The 22,285-nt window shown below is 40.2% G+C and overlaps 1 protein-coding gene across 7 annotated transcripts in view; it reads left to right on the top strand.

Annotated features, from left to right (window-relative positions):
- Positions 1-22,285, top strand: part of dab2ipb (DAB2 interacting protein b) — a 147,680-nt gene that overhangs the window by 96,080 nt on the left and 29,315 nt on the right. For 5 of the 7 annotated variants that reach the window (XM_057349228.1, XM_057349243.1, XM_057349262.1 and 2 more), the window contains 3 exons: positions 14,722-14,875; positions 15,555-15,653; positions 17,701-18,255. In XM_057349228.1, coding sequence (XP_057205211.1) covers positions 14,722-14,875; positions 15,555-15,653; positions 17,701-18,255 — 808 coding nt within the window. Of the gene's footprint in view, positions 1-2,549; positions 2,722-2,773; positions 3,380-14,721; positions 14,876-15,554; positions 15,654-17,700; positions 18,256-22,285 lie in introns of those variants that run through there. The other 2 variants (XM_057349281.1, XM_057349272.1) reach the window with 2 other exon arrangements.

Below are 22,285 nucleotides of genomic sequence, written 5' to 3' on the forward strand. Positions count from 1 at the left end.
TCACATTGTGTCTTGTTCCTTTAAGAAGCGACATGAATAATATATGTGCATGGTGTTAGTTCTTGAGGAAAGCTTCTCTCTACAGTACTGTTACTGAAGGCCAGAATGTGTTGGCCAGCACACCCGGCCATGCTTCAATGGAAAATTCCCTAAAATTCATCAATAATCCAATCACTTCCACCTCAGGGAATGAATGTATTTGACTGTGACAGTCTGTATGTAGATTTCAGTGTGTGTGTGTGGATGTATGCTTTCTCATGTTATCCTCTATCGGGTTACTGTGGGGGTAAGCGGCTTTTGCAGGCGGGTAGGATGAAGGTGGTGGATGGAAGAGGGAGGGCAAGTGAGGGATGAGAGATGAATAGATGTTCGGATGGCATATAGTTAATGGGCTGGCTTGGGCAGGGTGGCCTGCTGTGGTTATGTAATTCTTAAATCACACACATGAAGGAGTGAGAGGGAGCGGAGACAAAGACAGAGAAACGAAGCAAGTCGTAACATTTTCTGTTTTGTATGTTTTTTATGTGTTTTTATTTTTGTGAGAAATACGTACTTCTTTTATATTGCTCAAGCTCCATAGATAACATTTAAGATTGTCTGTATGCAAAGACAGCACTTTGTTGGTTGATTTTCTAATAAAAATAAGTTAATTTATTAAAGGGGTCATATGGCGCGAATACGTGTTTTTCTGTGTCTTTGGTGTGTTATAAGTTGCCCTTGCATGTATTAGACACGTAAAATTGCACAAATGAAAGTGTGGGAACAAAAGATGCATACTATCTAAAAGCGAATGATCACCCAGACCTGCCTGAAACGCCTCGTGTAACCACATCCCCACAAATCTGCTGTAGGGAGATTACTTTTTCCTTTGTATCTTAAATGTATTTGTCATGTCTGTCCTCTCAATAGGAGCGGTACTTGTTGAAGGTCAGCGAGGACTTCAACCTCATCACGTCCTGCTCTGTCCCTTTTTCGCCCTCTCTCTCTCTTTCTCTGTGTTTTTAATTTATCTTTTTCTCCTCTTTATGTTTTCATGAGCATGAAAGCACCTGCCTGGAATGTTTCCACTCCAGGACTGCATGTTTGTGCATGTCTTCCCTTACGAAAATTTACCATGGTTTTACTACAGTTAAAATTGAAAAACCATGGTTTTACCACAGTTAAAAAAAACATGGTTACTGTAGTAAAACAATGGTTATCACAAAATAACCATGGTTTTGAAAACCATGTTTTTTGTAAAAACCATAGTAAACTAGTTACTGTAGTAAAACCATGGTTTTGCCTTAAGTAATCAATGCACCAAAAAACCATGGTTACTACACTTGTACCACAAAAAAAACCATGGTTAATTTTCGTAAGGGTTTTGTTTTGTCCATGGAAAAAGTATTTAAGTTAAAAGTGTTTCAGTAAAAAAGAAACTAATTGCTTGCTTTAAAGATATTTTCAGATTTCAAACACTCTGTGCAATCACATTTGCACATGCACACGTATGAATGCTACAAACAAATGTTTACTGGCACATTTGAATCGTACACATATTGTACATAACACCTGGTGTTAAATACTACATCTTTTCAAACTACACCATCATGTAATATTTCATATCAAAATTGCAAAAAAAAAACAAGACAGCTGTAATGATATTGTTCTTTGTTGTATTTTGGCCAAAGCTTATAGAACAGAAATGATAGACTTATTTTCCCAAAAATCTTTTAGCTTTACAAGTCATTGATTGTGTGTATGTGTGTGCGTGCATGTGTGTGTGTGTTTGAAATGAGGAAGTGCCCGGTCCAGAACAACCTTTGGTTAGCCTTTAACCGAATGCCTAGTAAACACCCAGGGCTCAACTGTTTGCTTGTGATAAGACAAAGGCGTTTGTGTGGCATTGCCTTATTCATCGAGGATTTGTTCAGGCCAAGGCTAATTTGTTTGCTGTTTAGCACATTTAGCCCATTTCTCTTGAGAATGACATGTCTTCCCTCAGTCTGTCATTGTGTTGAATTTCCCAGCATCCTTCACTCCTTGTTTACTATCTTGGCACTTACTGCATCTTTATTTCCTTTTTATGTGCATATGGAGAGGCTGGCATTCATCACTCATGTTTCTCTGCCATGATATAACTGTGAAATTGTCCATTTGGACCATGTGGTAATGGTAGAGGCGAGGGGAAGAGATTTGGAAGGGTTTGCTTGAAAGCAGAATCACATCCACCCTCTCTTACGTGTGCACTAGAATGAATTGATGCAAATGTTTGTTTTTCACAGTGTGGTGAAAATAATGTGTCAGTGCTAGCTGAAACTTGAAATATTTTAGGTGTTATATTTTTAGTTACAGTGTGTACAAATAAGGGGAATGTGTATTTGTGACTAAAATAGTTTCATCAGCATCAGCTAAATGTAAGATCCAATATGATCTTGCACTGGAGTAAAATTAAGTTAATAGAGAATTAAAGTGTTATTAAGTTTAGTGTGTGTAAAGGATTAAGGGAGCGCTATTTGTTTAAATGGGCGTGTGACTGAGGAGGTGTGTTATTGGCTATCTCATGGGAAGTTCCCTATCCAACAGAGCGGTGCAGAGGCCAGAGATCTCAAAGAATTCCCTTAGCGACTTCATGAAGCACGGATTCAGATTTACATTTTACGCATATATGATATAAAGGCTTAGGGAATTCTTTGCTATCTCTGGCCTCTCTCTGGGGTTTCCCTTATGTTCACTGTAACCGTAAGTGACACTCTCCATCCTTGTGTTTCTGTTTTGAACGGGCAGTTCTACGTAAAGGGGTTGACTAGTGATTTCCATTGTCATCATTTTACGAGTGGAGTGTAGTTTTAAGTAGTTTCAACGCTACAGCGTGGAGGTGAAGATTACATTCGCTTTTGTTGATATGATCTTTGATTGCTTGTCTGTTTTTTTTCTGCGGATGGTATGTTTGTATGCATGGTATGGTGTATTTGGTGTATGTGGTGTTATTCTAACGTGCACTTAAAGAGTACATAACATGAGATCATGAAAATCACATTTCATGCAGTGTGTAATGTTGGCGTGTTTGAAAGTAAGCAGTCTGCCAAGTTGCAAATCCAAAGGTGAATGAATAACAAAGTTATTGGTTATTGGCAAAGTTATTGTCCCTAGTCCGATTCGCAAACCGCCACGGATTTACGTCACTACATATAGTCCCGCCTATGTTTTGCTAGGACTGCCCGCGAAAACTTCACTCTTCTCCCCCAAACACTGTAGCTCGTGAGCCTCATTCGCGGTAGACCAATCACAGCAGACTAGACCATCTGACCAATCACATCAGACTAGGCTATAGCGGAAAGGAGGTGATTAGACAGATGAATCGCGGAACGCATCATTTGAGAGTCCGTCAAGAAGTAAGGTAAGAATAACTGCCTATTATTACGAAATAATAGTGTTTTTACTCCTTCTATGTATGTAAACTTGTTGTTGGACACTCCATAAACCAAAGTAGGAAGTATGTACTCTTTAAAGATAATATGAAGATAATATGTGTACACTACATATAAACTGTAAGAGATTTTCGTTGGCAACTTACCGTAATTAAAACTGTAAGCACGTTCAAATATCTGTTAAACCTGGAGGTTTGTGTCTATTCTTTGCGGTGGGTCGCACATCCTTATTTTTTCGGCTCTTCTCTTGGTGATGCGATTACGCATGTTGTGCACGCGGACATCTCGCATTAGTTTTGTAAGGTGCTCAGCAAACACTCCTGTGGTCCACTTTACACAATATTGTAAGTGGGTTTGAAATAATATTAACATTGTAAAAAATACTTTGCTCTTGTCCAATTTCTGTATACACAACTGTGTACTTTCAGGTTTAGAGGTCAATCAGCTGTCAATTGTCAATTGATTTAGTTCTTGCTGTATGAAACCCTGCTACTGCTTCTCTCTCTCTCTCTCTCTCTCTCTCTCTCTACAGTACAGTACAGATGTGATACATCATGATGACAATTAATGTACCTTTTAAATAAATACATATTTTAGATTATCAAATGTTCTTTTTCATCATTGCTAAATGTGATGATTGCCGGTGTTTCACTTATATCATTATGGTCAGTGCTCTCTTTTGGGGCTAAAATTGTACCTGTCGGCTAGTTGCCATGGAAACAATCACCTTTTCATAGTTGCGGTCCATTCGAGGGTAGAACCAGACCCAAGCAACGAAAGTACATTGATCTCTCTCTTTGTCTAAACGAAAGTGCAGCCATGACAGCAAACTCTCAGATCGCTCCATTAATCATACACTGCATTAATTGACATTGGGATTTTGTATGTAGATGATTAAAGGCTGCTTTCAGTGTATTCAGTTTTTTATGAAAGCTGCGTCAAACTGGTTACTTCTGATAAATCTTGCTGTTCTCTGCTCCGATGTTACAAGCTTCTGGCATCATGCTACTTCATGTTCATGCTTTACTATTTTGTTTTTCGACAAGATCTGTACATTATGGAATAATGAGTATCTTAATTTAGTGATATTTTATTCTTTTTATTTTACTTGAATTTGACACTATTTGCACATTGTACAATTACATATATGCATCTGTGCCTGACATTTTTATCTAAAGCGATTTACACAGTTTCTGCACCAGACGTGACGTGACATCGTAAAACAGAAAATGCATCTTTTTCATGTTGTTTAGAGCTTTTGTTCACACCATCCTCGATGGAGATACGCAATGAGCTACAATGGTTTCTATATATATATATTTTTTTTTAATTGTCGTGCATTGTGTACATTCGAGTAGGCTATGTGTTACCTGGAATCAATCTTTGTGCAGTACTTCAATACTCTACCAAATAGCTACAAGGATCATTTTTTCAGATATTCAGTTTAAAGTTCTGAGCAATTTTAAAAACGTTGATAAATGTTTGCTGTTATATAGCATTAAAAGACTAATTAACAAGTAAGCATATTTGAAGAAATGTTAACACTTTCTATCGATGTATTACATCATGCAGAGTTGTAAAATCATGTTATATAGACCTACTGAGCATTGGTATAATTATGTAGTAAGTTATCAATTTGTCATCAATGACACGCATAACTTACATGTCTATCACATATGTCGTGACTTCTTTACACACGGATGTTTGTGTGCCTGTGACCTTGACTTTTCTTTCTGCGTGAGCTCCATACACCCACACTCCGCGCATTTGAAACGAGTCTGTGATGTTCTTTCTGAAAGGCTGACTTGTGTGTATCAAATGGTGTGTGCAAGAGCTGTGATGGCCAGTGTGGTTGGGAGCACGTCCCTTTACATCTTCCTGTTTTTCTTTATCCTCCTGTTTCTTTCATGTCTGTGGACAAGGTCAGTTTTTGATTTGTGAACTCCTGTATTTTGTAATAGGTGGTTCTACTCTTGTAAAGGTCACTGTGACAATAAGACGAGTGCGTTTAATGATGGACGGAAATGTGCTCAGGTTAAATTATTTTTTGTCATATTTTTAGGACGGTTTCAAATTCTGAATTGTTGAATAGTTAAAATTCAGGACTACAGGGAAGTTCACTAACACACTTTGAATTAGAGATGGATCTTTAGTGGATTTTCTTTACACAGATCTGTCTAAACCTGTCTTCAAAGAAGGATCAACTACACTAAGCTTCTGTGTTCTGTGTGTCTACAAAACTAGCCCTGGTTTATGAGAATAACAGTGAGTACAACGGTGAAAGTCCTTTCATATCATCCATGATGGGGATGGGGTTTGCTCTAAAAGCATTTTTCAAAGGAAAGCATAAGGGTTTATATTGCAAACGTACAATTAGGGAACTTGACACATTCTCATGTTTTTCCAATTCTCCTATTTATAAATATAAAAATATGATTTCATGTTCTAGTGGCAAGCTGCTTTTACTGACCATAAGTAATTGAAGTGATAATTAAAATATAGAAATGAATGGTTGCTTTTGCTATTATCACATAAGACTCTGCTTCATTCGGCACATTTGTTATTTAATTTCATCTTCTGATATAGGACTCGGACACTTGAGTATGATTATACAGTTTATAGTCTGACAAGGCTGGCAGGGCTATAAATTTTGTCATGGGCTATAAATCTTTTTTTTCCCAAAGTCAGAAAACAAGACAGCAAAGGCTTAGCAATGTCTCTCACCCTCCAGTTCTCCCTTTCATCAAACGTTACATATTGATTTTGAGCCTGTTATTGCTGAGTGACCTCATTGCAGATGTTTGTTGTTTTGTCATGGGTTGCTATGTTTCGCTCTCTGACTTTGATTCAGATTTTAATTGGGCGGTCGGCACTTTCTGTACTATGTACCATGGACAGGCAGAGGAATGCGGTAACATTATCCAGTGATGGTTCACAGATGAAACATCATAGATTGTATTTGGGTAGACAGACTTATCCAAGATTTGCTCCAGCCCCCGTGACGCTGCAGAGGACAGGCGGTTTCAGAGAATGGATTTACAAAATGACCCACTGGCCTTTTAAAATTAAACATTTTGAAGCCAAATGACTGTTTTCCTGCTGTGTTTATGTGGAAATCGCAAAAGAAACACTACTATGAACTCAGATTTAGTTACCACCTCATCACCAGATGAAATTCTACAAAACTGCATATAGATGCAAAAAATGCACCATGTGTCAGCAACTATATTTTATATTAATGGCTGTGTTCCAAAAACATATTGAGCTGCCTACAAAACCAGGTTCCCTATCGATACTTCACTCGTACTGCGTAGCGGGACGCTATGGGGGAAACTCCCTTTTCTCCGATGACTGAAGCTTTTTCCAATAACGCAGTGAAACTGCACGACCATTGGTTTGTGAAAAGTAAAACTTTAAACCAATGGCAGCGAAGCTGCATGGACCTATGGCGATGGAGCCCTTCAAAGGGGGTGGGGCTTATAGCTACTGTATATAAGCAGACACATCGCCACAGTGTCCTCAGATCTCTTCTCCTTCAGCGACGACTCTACTTTCGTTACTCGGGACTGATTGCTTCACCGTCGAAAAGCACCTGCAGCGGATTCGACCTCCTGCTCAGCGGCTTCGCTATGCAGCAGCGCCGGTCTTTTCCCTGCCGCCATCGGGCGACTCTAAAAGAGCATTTTTCTGAGCAAATTTCCTGCGGCGTTGTAAAATACCGCGCCTTACTTGTCACTTGTGCGGGGTTTTCCTGAATGCTGCTGATAGTCACGGCGAGTGCGTCTCGTGCTTAGGGGTTTCCCACGCCGAAGATGCACTCAAAGAGACGGAATGCTCTCATTGCGAGAGCATGAGTCTCTCCTCTCTGCGCTCGCGGATTGCTTTCTTTTCAGAGAGCGAAATCCGCTCCTCGTGCCCTCCCGCCTTCTTCGCAACAAGTTGTGAGACGAAAGCAGTGGGGTAGAGGATCTAAGCGCTCGAATAAGTGCGGGCTTACGCCATCTCTGCGTGCCTCGCTTTCTCCACGGAGAGATGACTCGCTGGTTCGTTTCTCTCAGCCTAACCAGCGTCCCTTGGCCTCAGCCAGTGATATGGTCTCGTTTGGCGGAAGTGAATTCGAGGAAGACGACAGCATGTCGTTAGCGGCTTCAGCTGCGGAGGAGCTGTCGGGCTTATCTTGTGACCCCGCCCCCTTGCCATCTGCGGAGCCCAGCGAGACCAAGCCAGGTGTAGACCCGGAGTTTTTCTGGGTTCTCACAAAGGCTGTGGAGGAGCTGGGCTTAGAGTGGTCTTCTCCGGAAGAACCCGCTCATGGCCGCCTGGATGAGTGGTTCCTGCTGGGGCGCCGTCAAGCCCCTCTACAGCGGACTTCACCATTCTTTCCGGAAGTTCACGAGGAACTTACCAGGTCATGGCGCCCCCCCCTATTCGGCTCGTGTACGACCCTCTTCTTCCTCCGCTCTCACCACGATTGACGGCGCAGAGGAAAAAGGCTACGAGAGGCTGCCTCCCCTCGATGAGTCTGTGGCCACACACTTATGTCCGCCCACTGCCATTGGATGGACGGCAAAAGTAGCCCACCCGTCTAAGCCGTGTAAGATGACTTCGGCCCTCGCTAGATGGCTTTAGCGCTTCACTCCATGGTGGTGCTCCAGGTCTACCAGGCTAAACTCCTCCAGGAAATGGATGCATCTGGGGGCAACCCAGCATCCTAGAAAAGAGCTGCGGAGTGCGACGGATCTCGCTCTATGTGCTACGAAGGCCACGGCCCAGGCGATAGGCAGATCCATGGCCAATCTCGTGGTGCTCGAGCACCACTTATGGCTGACGCTCACGGAGATGAAGTAGGCTGACAAGGTTCCCTTCCTCAATGCTCCGGACCAGAAATTTTCGCAGGCCATGAAACACTTCCTGCCGAAATGACCAGGCTCCAGGTCCTCGTCTTCCAAGCCTCTTTTCAGCGCCCAAGCACCCTGTTCTATTCCGGGTGCCGGCAAAACTGTGTGTTTATGTCATGTTGAAAATGTTGGGCCCGTTCTAGCGCCCGCTCTGCAACCCGCTGTTTTTGCGGAAAAAATTATAAAACACAAACTTTGTCAGAAAAAGAGCAATCTTCCTCTTACCACGGGATTCAAACCCCCGCCAGGTGGTTTGCCCCCGCAAAACATTCAACCCCTTGCCACACGGGCCGAGGCCTGGCAGGCCATCCTTGGGGTATTGGATTGGGTTGTGGGAATAATAGCGAGAGGCTATACACTCCAGGTTGCTCGCAGGCCCCCGCGTTTTCACAGGGTACTTCCCACCTGAGTGCAGGGCGCAGATGCTCACGTCCTGCGCACAGAGATGATGAACTTGCTGGGGAAAGGAGCCATAAAGACGGTTCCCCCAGCCCAGGCCGAGTCAGGCTTCTACAGCCGCTATTTTCTCGTGCCAAAGAAGGATGGCGGTCTCCGCCCCATCCTCGATCTCAGACTTCTGAACCGCGCCCTCGTGAAACGGCGTTTCAGAATGGTCTTGAGTTATCGTTCCTCTTGTAGCACGGCGGGATTGTATTGGTTCCCCATAGCATCCTGCTACGCAGTACGAGTGAAGTATCGAAGTATGAGGTACGGGAACGAGTACTGCTTTCCTGGCCGTGCTTGCAAGCTGCATGGTCGTCGCTTCAGTCGAAGTAACCTGAGGACACTGCGGCAATGTGTCTGCTTATATAGCTATAAGCCTCGCCTCTTTTGGCGGGCTCCATCGCCATAGGTCCGTGCAGCTTCGCTGCCATTAGGTTTAAAGTTTTACTTTTCACAAACCAATGGCCGTGCAGTTTCACTGCGTTATTGGAAAAAGCTTCAGTCATCGGAGAAAAAGGAGTTTTCCCCATAGCGTCCTGCTACGCAGTACTCGTTCCCGTATCTCAGGGAACCGAGGTTACGTAAGTAACTGAGTACGATATGTAGGCATATGTGCACTCTTGATGAGAACGCTGATGCAAAATTGAGGCAACTTATTCATACTGCCCTTGAACATACCTCATTACTTCATTTATTGCTGCCTATGTAGAACCTACCGGATCTGTCATTTTGGTGGCTTCACGACAGCTAAAACTCTGTCTTAGAAAGCAGCTGCAGAGCTATTGTTGCACATCATTATTTTTTTGCACTCTGGAGCTCTTGGAGGTTAAACTTCTCATTTATCCGTCTCCTGCACCAATTTGAAACTTTATTTATAGAGAACCAACAAAAAGCATCTCTCTTCTTTCTCACTCTTTCATGCCGTCACTGAATTAAAAAGACCCATTTGCATCTCAGAGCCAGATTGACGTCTTCATGCCATCATGGCACTATCACATCGTGTTTATTTTCAAACATCTCACCGGAACATGTTTGGCTTCTTTCGCTGGTTTGTTTATTTTTGGTCCCGCGGCGAAAAGAATTGGTCTGAGTGGAAAAGACGAACAGTAAGGAGGGATGGAGGTTGAAGTGTGATTCGTGTCTGGTGCAATGTCTGAAATATTTACAGAGACTGAGATACAGAGCCCTGTGAAGGCAAGAAGAGAGGAGCAGGGGAGTAATCCGTTTGTGTGGAATTGTGTGGAAGGATTCTTGGTAAAAAAGAAATAAAGAAATGAAAGATAAAGAAAGAAAATGTGTCCAAATGTAATGAACAGGATGTTTTTTTTCTCAAGGACAAATAGGTCAGTTGCTTCCCAACAGAACCTATATGCACGTTGCACTGTTTGAGATGATAAATATGTCGGGGGTGTGCTGTTCACAGTTCAGTATTTATGCAAATACCTTCCCATCACAAAAACACACACGCTCAGATACACAAACACGCTTACTATCTTTGCTGGGAAATGCACCGACATGAAAGAGCTTGTAGCACATGCCATTAAGCATGCAAACCACATCACTGAGCACACTAACATCATACTAACAGGCTAAAATACACTCTTTCTTTCACAAACACACGCACACACACACACACACACACAGAGGGAAGTATTATCATTCACACGGTGTCGTTCATTGCCTCCAATGCTGACATTAACACTCGTTCTGCGATACTGATGTGACAGTTAACCTTCTAGAGACACACGTCGAGTGGGTAGGTGAATGTGTTTCCATGTTTATGGGCCCAGATACATCTGCTTATTAGTTTTTTTCAGACACATGGACACACAAGTACAAGAAAACACGCAGGCATTCCTTTGAGGGTACACCTCTGCGTTGTCTGAACATGTCCTATTCCTCTCTTAGCCTCACCTGTAATTCTCAGAATGCATTTCATATTTGCCCACTGGCTCTGTTTAGAAGATCCATCATTTGTTTCTACATGATTTTAGTATTAATGAGAAAGTATTTTTATGAGATTGTTTATAGTTATCTGGGTTAGCAAAATTTTGTTTGAATTTTATAGGTTTCATGCATGTATGCTGTATGTGTTAAGAGAATAAACAAATAGCTTATTCGACTAAACCTGTATTACCAATATTTCCTTGCTATATCATAGAGGCATACGTAATGAAATGTAATAAAATGTGATTTTATAGATCTCCAGTTTGTTTAATTGGTTGTACTGTCTTAAAGGGACAGTTCACCCAAAAATAAAAATTCTGCCATCATTTACTCGCCCTCAAATTGTTCCAAATCTGTGTACATTTCTTTGTTTGGTTGAACACAGAGAAAGATATTTGGAAGAATGCTTGTAATCAAACAGTTCTTGGCCACCATTGGCTATCATAGTAGAAAAAATTACAACAGCAGTCAACAGTGCCCCAACTGTTTGCTTTCCTACATTCTTCAAAATATTTTCTTTTGAGTTCAACAGAACAAAGACATTTTTAAAGCCATTTTTAGACAGCATTTCTGTCTGTTCTGTTTAACGCCTCATTTGCATTCAATTAAACATGGCGGCTACTCTGGCTAAGGTCATTCAATTCTTGTGGTCAGTGGTAATCAGAAACAACAGGGAGTTACTTGGAAGAATATTGATTTGTCATCAAAAAGGCTTTTTTATAAAACCTATATTACTGCTTAATGCATTCGCACAGCTCTTCATGCATGGTTCAATAATGAATTATTGACTCAGGTTACATAAAATGTTCAAAAGACACGCTCAGGTATATTTTTTGTGTTCTCTTTAGAAGTAGATAAAGTTGCTTTGGAGAATCTCATGGAAAGCAATGGACGATTTATTCTATCTGTTTCCTTGGCAATTGATCTCCTCTCAAACTTACTGGCCAAAAAAGATCTTTTTAGGAGAACAAGTCCCTTTAGGAACTTAAAGTACTTATATTAAGTTCTTCTCAAAGAGTCTGTCAGTTTTGTTCAGAAACCAGAAGCTGAAGAGAGGGTGCGTTTGATTTTTAAATAAAGTTTCATACCCTAAGTGATAGACGTATGCTCAGATGAACCTCTCCCAAACGCACTCATTCTATTTTCCTTCCGTCCAACAATTTTTTTGCTCAGGCTTGTTTCTGACAGCTATTCCCAATACTTCCTTTCAGTGTCATCTTGTCAATGTTACGCCGGTCAGGAAAACCGACGTTTCTTTTCCCTGTTCTGGAAACTCAACCTGTCATTTGGAGCACTAGCTTGATACCACATGTCTCAAATGGCGCTTCAAGCATGGATCAATCCCACAATCCCCTTTGCTCCAGTTACTCTTGCAGTCTTCTGCTTCATTTCACCTCAGCCAATCAGCTATATCCCAGTTAATTTTACCCCAGCCAATCAGAATGAAACCAGTTTAGTTCGTACAGACACACATTTTACACTCTGAAGCCTCAGTGGTTAGGAGACGAGGCTTGTCTCAGGGGTATACACTGAAGATCTTTGTGGAAGAGAGAGAGAGAGCGAGAGAGAGAGAAGTGGAAAGAATAAGGAACTCAAAACAACAGAGGGGGCAGGGAGGTAAAGCAAAGGTACAGGGTAATCGAACACAAAGATAGACATAAAGAGTGGATTGTGAATGTGTGAGTTGTGTCTTGAAAACTATGGATTTATGTCAAGTAGATAAAAATAGTTTACTGTCAGCATCATCTTTGTCAGTCTACGGTAAGTACTGTACTCCGGGGCTATTTACACTTGTTCACTTCATGTGTTTTTACTGATCAAATTGCTGTCAAATTTGGTTATGTGCTTTTCATAAACATATAACAACGTAACTGATATTAATCTGGGATAATATTATCTGGATTAATATTAATGTATTATTCCCAGGAAATATGCAAATATAGAAAGATGCAAATGCGAAGAAGTGACATTTGGCTTTTAAAGGATGGATTGCTTTATCCCTGTGTCCCATATGTTTTCATCATGAGGTGTGTCTTAAATGCTTCTTGGAGGGCATTTACACCACACCCTAAAAATGCTGGGTAAATTAACCTATGCTGGGTTGTTTTAACTCATTGTTGGGTCAAAAATAAACATTTTCTGGGTTAACTTAACCAAACCAAACCGTTGGGTTTGTCCTTTTTTGACCCAATGCTGGGTTGAAAATAACATTGCAGGTATTTATGTAATCGCATCCGTAAAACACATATCTACATCTGACTGAAGATCTAGAGATGAACTTTCTGCTCTTTCTCCAATGACCTCATGGAATGAGTAGTGGAACTGTCCCCATGTAATTAACTTCAGTACAAACCAACACAGATCATCCCGGGACGAGATCTCCCGCTCTAATTACAGCTGTAAACATGTTGGATTTTCCAATGATATGCTTGCTGTCTCACCATCACTGTTTATTACGGATGCGGAACGTGTTGAATTGATGTGACGAGAGTGGTATTGGCATTTTAAATAGCCTCATTCCTCACACATTCCTGCCAGCACACACAACACAACACAACACAACACAGTCTTTATGTTCTAATACATTATCTCTTGCATTTTGTCTTTTTAACTAACTGATATTGAAATGCATGGCAGAGAATTTCCAAACTCTGTTTTAGATTATTAGAAGATAATTAGCTGTTGGAAGAAGGCGATGATCATCTTGTCAGAAGGACTAATCTGTTTTTGTGAGTTTGTTGTAATATTAACCGACAGCTTAGTTAATGACACCTACAGTGATGAGCGCAAACAATCTGTGTGTTACATATAATACAGTTTATGTAGTGTCTGAAATGGTGCACTTTGTTTATCAGTATATTTTATCAGCATTATCATAGAGGCGTGTCATGTGTGCAGAGAATCAAAACGGTGTAGAAAAAAAGAAAAAGAGAGATATGAAATTGGGAAACACTTTACAGTAAGTATTAGCTAACATGGAAAGTAACTGAACAATACTTTGCTTAGTTTATTTCGGCATTTACTAAAACAATTTTAAACTTTGGTTAATGCACCATGGACTAACATGAATAATTGTATTGACATTAACTAACATTAACAAGGATTAATAAACGGGGAGAAACTATATTATTCATTGTTAGTTCATGTTAGCTTAATGCATTTACTAATGTTACCAAATACAACCTTATTGTAAAGTCCTAGCAAAAATTGTAATGGCATATTTTTACTTGATATCAGGATATGATTGACCAGTTCTTGTTTAATAATTCAGTATTCTGGATGTTTTACAGTATTTCAGTTTATTATTAAAATAGTGTATACTTCTGCAAAAGATCATGGTTTCCTCTCATTTTCCTCCAGTTATACGTGGAAAGCGTTGGGTGTGATTATATTAAATATGCTTCAGAATAAAAAATTACCATGCATTTGAAAATGTGTTTACAGAGAGAATATTCTTTTTAATTTGATTGGTACGGAGAGAATATTCTTTTAATTTGGTTGGTAAAGATCAATCAGCAAAATGTAGTTTTATTAATGGTGCAGAAAAAAACACAATTCATCTTTAAAGTTATTATATGTTGTCTCAAACAAAATTCTAGAAAAGTTGCTCGGTTCTTGACCTCTACATCCACCATTTTAAAGACTTCCCAAGTTAGAAAGAAATCTGGTTATTGCTTTTGTCATTATATACTATCTATATTAAAGTGTGTTCTTTTCTGACCCTGGAGATCCTGCTGTGTCCTTTATTTCTTGTTAATGTGCCTACCGACTCTGTTGTCTCAGCATAACTGAATCTCTCCAGATAGCACCAGAAAGTCTGTCCTCGTATTACACCAGCAACTTAAGTAGTGATAACACACACTGTACGGTTTCCAGGGAGTTCTCAGAAACTATCATGGAAAAGTGATAGCTACTTACGGTGCCCTGTTACTCACTGTGTATAGATACTTGTATAAAACATCTTAAGTGTGTACAGTATAGTATGTGTGTCTTTGACTTACGGGTTGTTTTCTGTGCCTCAGGTCTCATCTGATGCCCAGGCTGAAGGAGTCGCGCTCACACGAGTCTTTGCTCAGTCCCAGCAGTGCAGTAGAAGCTCTGGACCTCAGCATGGAGGAGGAGGTCCTCATTAAACCAGTACACAGCTCCATTCTCGGGCAGGATTACTGCTTTGAGGTACTGTATGGACACACGCATAAACAAACATACAGGGCAATATCGCTGACAGAGAGAGAAACTTTAACCAATAAGCCTCTTTCACATGAGTCGGAAACTACTGTATGTCACCGCAGGGTGACGCAACGTCCCCTACAGATTAAATCCCATTGTAATAGAACGCACTTGTGTAATTTAATGCTACATACGTTTATCTTGTGTCTTTTTTGCGACTTTAATCTATATTAAACATAAAAAATTATGTCTGTGCGTTTATCTGTTTTGTGCACTCAGACTGCTAATATTCATTTAAGTGTTTTGAGTTTATACACCGTAGCTCGCGTGTTATTTAAACGTGATCGCGTCACTGTATTATAAGAAATTAAAATTTTCATAATATGTGTGCATATATACATACCCTGCTATTATTATAGATATAAATTTGTATATTATATCTTTATATATTATTCATTTCTCATCTTGTATAGGACGAGAAGTGTAATAGTATCAAATTAATTTAATCTTGTTGCATTCTTAGAAAACCAGTGAGACATTAAAGAAATCTGATTTGTAAGTTATATGTTCTCGCCATTCAATTAAAAATAAAACCGTATAAAATGCATAGCAACTGAAACATGCTGTGGTTCACTTCTAAGCCAAAAGCTTACAGTATGCTGACATTTATTGGCTTTTTCTCCAGGTGAGCACCTCCACAGGTAGTAAGTGCTTTTCTTGCCGTTCGGCCGCCGAGAGAGACAAATGGATGGAAAATCTGCGCCGAGCGATTCACCCTAATAAGGTAAACTCGTCTTTGGAGAGAAGGTCCTATATATCAGCAAAAGCTAAAATCCTGACACAACTGTAAATGGCTCTGATTAATTACTAAAGAACTGCAAGATGTGATGAAATTTAGGGCATGTTTCTCCCTCTCTTGCTCTCTCTCTCTCTTTGATATAAACTCAGCTGAGACTTCAAACTTCCAAACATATGTGCGCTTAGAGCACGCCCAAGAAAACAAAGCTCATCCGACAGCTCATTTCACCAATCAATGATTAAGCAAATTAATGATTAATTACTTAGAAAAAAATTCAAGCACAACCTTCAAGTTATATTTGCCTTGGTAACAGCTTGCCTGGGGATGGGTTTAATGTCTCTCCGGCGCTCGGTCGTACATTTTAATTACTCGATGGGTTTGCGAGGTGAGCGCCACAGACATGCTTTAGAAAGTGTGGCTGTAAACAGATGACACTTCCAGACAGATGTTGATTCTGTAGCTCTGTGAAGATGATCGTAGTTCAAGCATTAGCTGATGCAACAGAGGCTCATTTCTGTTTGCTTAATTAGTTCATTATCTGTGATGAGGGCTCACAATGAAGCACCTCAATATCTGCTTTAGTAAAGTCAGTTGCCTTAGTAGATGTTTATTAGTGTGGGAATATCAGCCAGCGCCAGTGCCATTGATGATACCACACTAGTATGGACTGCCGGATATCTAGAGCTATTTTGTTCGCCATACAGGGAATAATTCTTGCGCATCGGAAGCTCTTATGAACTGCTGATGCTGTCTGTCTCTGCTGTCTTTTGATTGCCGGCAGTAAATCTGATGCATAGTAGCTTATTGCTGCATTGTCAAGAGCTGTCTATTTAGATTTGAGGAGATTTGAGGTGGATTGTCTAAACAAAAAAATTAAGCACCAGACATGTTTTGCATGATTTTACATGATGTTTGCGATGAGTTTGTTTGTCCACAGTGATAGCTTGGCAAACATACGGGTACATTGATATAACAATTACAACATGTTCATAAATATTAGATGTTCAGAATCATAAATAAATGTTTATATTTCCATTACTAAAGGTTGTAAATAGATTATTGTTTCCCTCAGCAAGCGAACAGGGGACCCATATGTCAAAACATTTAAGAAATTTAAATAATTAATCTGAATAAAATAAAATATTTGCGTAAGCATTGGGTCTCATTCACGAATAATTGCATACATTATTTATATTTGTAAGTACATTATAACTTCTCACAAACTTTTTACAAATTCTCTTTTACAAACTTTCTGCCGGTCCGACTCTTGTTGTGCCGTGTTTGCATGAGCCTTTACATTTATTAATGTAAATGCATGCTTAGTAAATTACACGCATTGCTTTCTTCATTTATGCATTTAATATCCATGCATGTAATTCCGCGTTTAATAAAAGAAACCAAAATGTTCTAAACAGGTTTGATGGCTAATTAAATGAATGTAAATACTACATTAAAATACTGTTCAGTCAACTACTGTTAGTGAAAGTAATAAGCTAAGCCTCAGTCTGTTCAGTTCAGTGATTCACAAATGCTCTGTGGCCTCAGAAATAACTATGACATTTAGTTTTAGTCTGATCTCATACTCCATTGCCTTTTAAGTTATAAGAGGATAGAAGCATATCTATAAATTAACCTCTATTATAAATCCAACAAAAGCTTAATCTCAACTACAGCATGATGCAGGTCAGTTTTATGGCCGTCCCTCCTACTAATATTAAACCACATGGCTTCACAGTGGAAAGACTCAATTTTCTATAAAAAAAAGGGATGACATTAACTGCTGAATGATGTCATGCAATATTTACAGCGCTCCCTGCTATCTTTATAAGCAGCGATCTAAAATAAAGGTCCTGCTAATTTCCAGCCAAAGGTGGATGATCCGAAACAGAGGGTATTTAATCACTGAATTTAATAGCTGGCCATCTCTAAATCACTGACCCTATTAGATGTCACGTTCGCCAACAATCATCTTTTACTGCTATGGCATCATATCCCAAGAGTGCGCTGACCTCACTGTGCCTTCTATCTCCAGGACAACAGTAGACGGGTAGAGAACACGATCCGGCTTTGGATCATTGAAGCCAAGGACCTTCCGACCAAGAAAAAGTACTTCTGCGAACTCTGCCTGGATGACGCCCTGTACGCCCGCACGACCTGCAAACTCAAGACAGATAACGTATTCTGGGGCGAACACTTTGAGTTCAACAACCTCCCTGCCATCCAAAACATTACCGTCCACCTCTACAGGGATTCGGACAAGAAAAAGAAAAAGGACAAAAATAACTATGTAGGACTTGTGAGCATTCCGGTGGTGAGTGTCACAAGTAGACAGCTGGTTGAGAAATGGTACCCGGTTAGCCAACCCAATCCAGGTAAAGGGAAAACGCCAGGGCCCATGATCCGCATCAAAGCCCGGTACCAGAGTATGAACATCCTGCCCATGGAGCTCTATAAAGAATTTGCTGAATACACCACCAACAACTACATGCTGTTGTGCTCTGTGCTGGAGCCGGCCATCAGCGTCAAGAACAAAGAAGAAATGGCCTGTGCCCTCGTGCACATCCTGCAAAGCACCGGGAAAGCTAAGGTAATGTACAAGTCTGCTTGGATTTGTTATTTAGTACAGCTAAAACTATTTAACCCAATTATTTAAACAGAAATTATGATTAGCATTATATTAGGGATGTTAAAGGGGTCATATGACATGGCTAAAACAAATATTATTGATTGTTTTAGATGTAATGCAATGTGTATCTCCTCTTTGCCCCGCCTCTCTGAAACGCGCAGATTTTTTACAAAGCTCATCTCTCTGAAAAGCGATGTGTGCTATGATTGGCCAGTTAGCCAATGCGTAGTGATTGGTCGAATACTGCAAGCGCGTGACGGAAATGTGATGTCTCTTACCATATTTGGAACATCAGGTTCCAAAGCAATTGTACTGACAGGTACGCCCACCTTACTTGCGTATATATTTGGTCGGTCTTAGTCAAATCATACCACGAACTGATGTAGATTTGTGGGGGTGTGGTTACACGAGGCGTTTCAGGCAGGTCTGGGTGAGCATTCGCTTTTAGATAGAATGCATCTTTTGTTCCGACACTTTAATTTTTGCAATTTTACGTGTCTAATACATGCATGGGCAACTTATAACACACCAAAGACACAGAAAAACACGTATTCGCGCCATATGACCCCTTTAACAGATATCCCTGAAAACAATGAGTTGGCATGAAACGGAAGTTGCAATTGCCATTTTTCCACAATGTGATGTGTATTCAGATGAAACGGCTTCTGAAATGAAAAAAAGTTCATTTTGTACATCGGGAATTGATTGTATCGTTGGGCATCACTAACAAAATGAAGGCAGATTCAGAGCCGTTGAGAGAGTCGCGTCAACTCCGTTCCCTCCAACGAAACAGATTTTTCACAGCAATGGTGGTTTACGAAGCCTCTCAATAGTTCCCTGAGGTTGCTAGCAATGCATGCAGCTGCATCAAAACAGACCGACTGAGATAATCTTTTAACACGATTAAAGACACAAGTCGTTTAGTGAAAAAAGAATTACAGAAATAACGAATTAAAAGACTAATCCTATTTTAAGGCTCCGTGACGCTCAAAATTTTTGATCTTCCGTTTCGCGACTCTCTCTCTCGACGGCTCTTGGCAGATTTAAATCTTTTCAGCTACATCGTTGCTATAGAGACGGGGCAGAAACGAGTCATAGATTGCCCCGCCCTCATACCATAACTCATGACAGGAGGAGAAGTCATTTTGAAGGGGGGTTTCGATTAAAGATTATGAGGGCAAAACAATTATGAAGTACACAAATTCACAGGCTCTGCGTTTGCCTTGTTCACGTTTATGGATCACACCTTGCGGGATCAGTTCTGCGTCCATTAGGTTTTATGTCCAGATTTTTAACCACCAGGATACACCACCCACAAGGTAGACCTGATCTACTGCACAAGTTCATACTTCTGTCCTCTGTGATATTATTTTGAACAAATATGTGTGTATTTCTCTGGAAAACGCTGACACACAAATAGATGTCCCATGACTCATGAAGGCCTACCGAGACCTTGTGTCGGTGTGACTCATTATTATTACAGCTGCATTGATCTTGCTACTTCCTGTAAAAAGAGTGACCTACTACTTTGAATGAATGATCTTAGTTTTATCCTAAAACATAATGACTTTTTTTGTTGTTCAGAAAAAGTTATTTTTTATTTATACTTGATCAATTAAGTTGTATCATTTATGTGGCTGCTTATTAGGAGTGGAAGAAAATCGATATTTTTTTCATGACAAATACTGTACTGATGGTCTCATGCTAGGAATCAATATTTTTTGCCTGAATATTTTTTATACACGAAGGGCATTGACCACCACACACAGTGAATGTTTGAGAAGGCAAACATACTGTATCATTAGATAAATGGAACGCACACTTATTATTTCTATTAGACTAAAATCCAATTTCAGACAAAGCTAAAAATATATGTCCAGTGCAAATGAAAGAGAGAAACAACAACAAGATCACAATATATTACAGTATTGATTAGCTATAAACATGAAAAACCTTAGTGGACATTTTAGCGGATGGAAATTTGTATCATATTTTCAACCAGAGATCAATATAATAGTGTAATACAGCCAGAACCTTGCCCCCCAACTGAGTATATATTTGCATTTAGTAAATATTAAAATGAATCAGTGTTTAGGATAAAGCATTTCAGAGATGTTCCTTTTGAACTTCAGTCATCTCTCTTGTTGCTTCCCTGCTGTTATTTCTTTGCTGACCGGATAATAACAAAGGAAAACTACAGTAAAGAGAGATTGTGTTTATTTTGTTTTGGCTATCTGTGAATCTCTGTATTTCGTGTCAGATTCTCATGCTGAGAGGGATTTTGGAGGGATTATTTCCTCTCACAGCCTACCAAAGGCTCCAAAAAGCAAAATCTCCCTCTATACTATAAGGGAGGGATTAAACACGCTCTTATTATCTCTATTGGCTGCTTTAGTTTCTGTCTGGCTCTGATTGGCAGATCCTGGGTTGCTGTAAATTGTCTGCTTGCAGTTGCTCACAAGATAATATAAACACAAGAGCAAAATGACCTTAGATGGAGGTGGATAAGCTTCTGGTACATGAATGGCATTTGGTAAGGAGCGTGTTTAGACTGCACTAACGTCCCTGTCATTTTCCTCTTCCAGAAAGAACAGGACAGACCAAAGGCACTGTTGCTGAATACTTTTACAGAAATAAAGCCTATCACTCTTCTTTCTTAATGTTCTCATTATCACAACCTACAGTATATGTGTAGAATAATTAGAGAAACTAAGCGTGGAACAAGTTTGCAGTAAGTGAATTTATAAGTGTGTCTTTTAGTCACTGTCCAGGTGTAAGGGTCATTTCAATGACCAAATCCTCCAAATGCAGGTTTTAATGTAATCCAATGGTTTGCAGTCACCCATCAAATAGATCTCCTGCCATTTGCCTTGGCTGTGAAGAATCAGTTAAATGAAGCGTGAAACAGGTTTTACGAGGGTGGTCTTCCCTATGGTTGTTATGTTGTCAGTGTGAATCTGAAATTAATTGTTTCATAAGTATTCAGCTTTACCGGAGGTCATTTTTTTTGGAGTCATTTTATGACGTAAATAGCTGCCCGGAGGAGTTGCAAACATGGCTGCTGAGTGGCACGACTTCCGTAAACAGACTTTGAACAGACTTAAGAACTATAGAGTTTTTAAAACCACTAGTTCACAAATGGCTAGCTAATCTGCGTCATTTGAGAATCGATGGGGGTCTGCTATGTGTGTCATTAATAGCACACTGTAAAAAATTCAACTTGCAAAATGTTCTCCCTACAAAGATAAATAAGTCATTTGAACATATAATTTTTAGTTAAAGGAGTCAAATGAAATTTTTGGCCAAAATGCGTCAGAAAGTTTGTCCAACTTACAAAACAATATTGCAAAAGTTTAAAAGTTCCCAAGATGCATTGCAACATGTTCAATTCTGTGTTTCTTATTAGATTCTCTTTTAAATATTCGTGTTTTAGTTCTTGCTGGCTTAATTTATGCCTTAATATCATCGTTACTGTTAGTTCCCTTTCTTTCTGTCTCTCGACGTTGTGTCAAAAGAGTATTTTGAAAAGGCCAATGAAATTGGCGAATGAAATTTGCATGCCGGACTCCTCCCCGGATGTCCGGGTATAAAAGGAAGCCGGCGTGCTCATTCATTCACCTTTTGTTCTTCAGAGCTTACGCATCCAATGAGCGACACAGCGATCTTTAGTGATCAACATTCTGCTGAAATCTACGACGTGGTGCAGAGGACAGTCCCTTCCTGCAGTGACTCTCCCCTGGGCGTCTCGGCAGTTCCGGAAGTGTCCGAGCAAATTTCCTTTTCTCAAAGAGCTAATTTCTCCAGCGTGGCATGTCCCGCTGTTCTCGTGGGTGCAACGCGCTCATTGGGGAAGGGGACGGACACGATGTCTGCCTCAGGTGTTTGGGTCTCCGGCACGCTGAGGCAGCCTTTGTGGATACGGACGGATGGCGATCCAGACGTTGCGGTAATGGGTAGCCGTGTTCTTTATGGACACAGCCGCCACCTCGTC

This window comes from Triplophysa rosa, linkage group LG2 (genome assembly GCF_024868665.1).
Source record: "Triplophysa rosa linkage group LG2, Trosa_1v2, whole genome shotgun sequence".
Classification (NCBI taxonomy): domain Eukaryota; kingdom Metazoa; phylum Chordata; class Actinopteri; order Cypriniformes; family Nemacheilidae; genus Triplophysa; species Triplophysa rosa.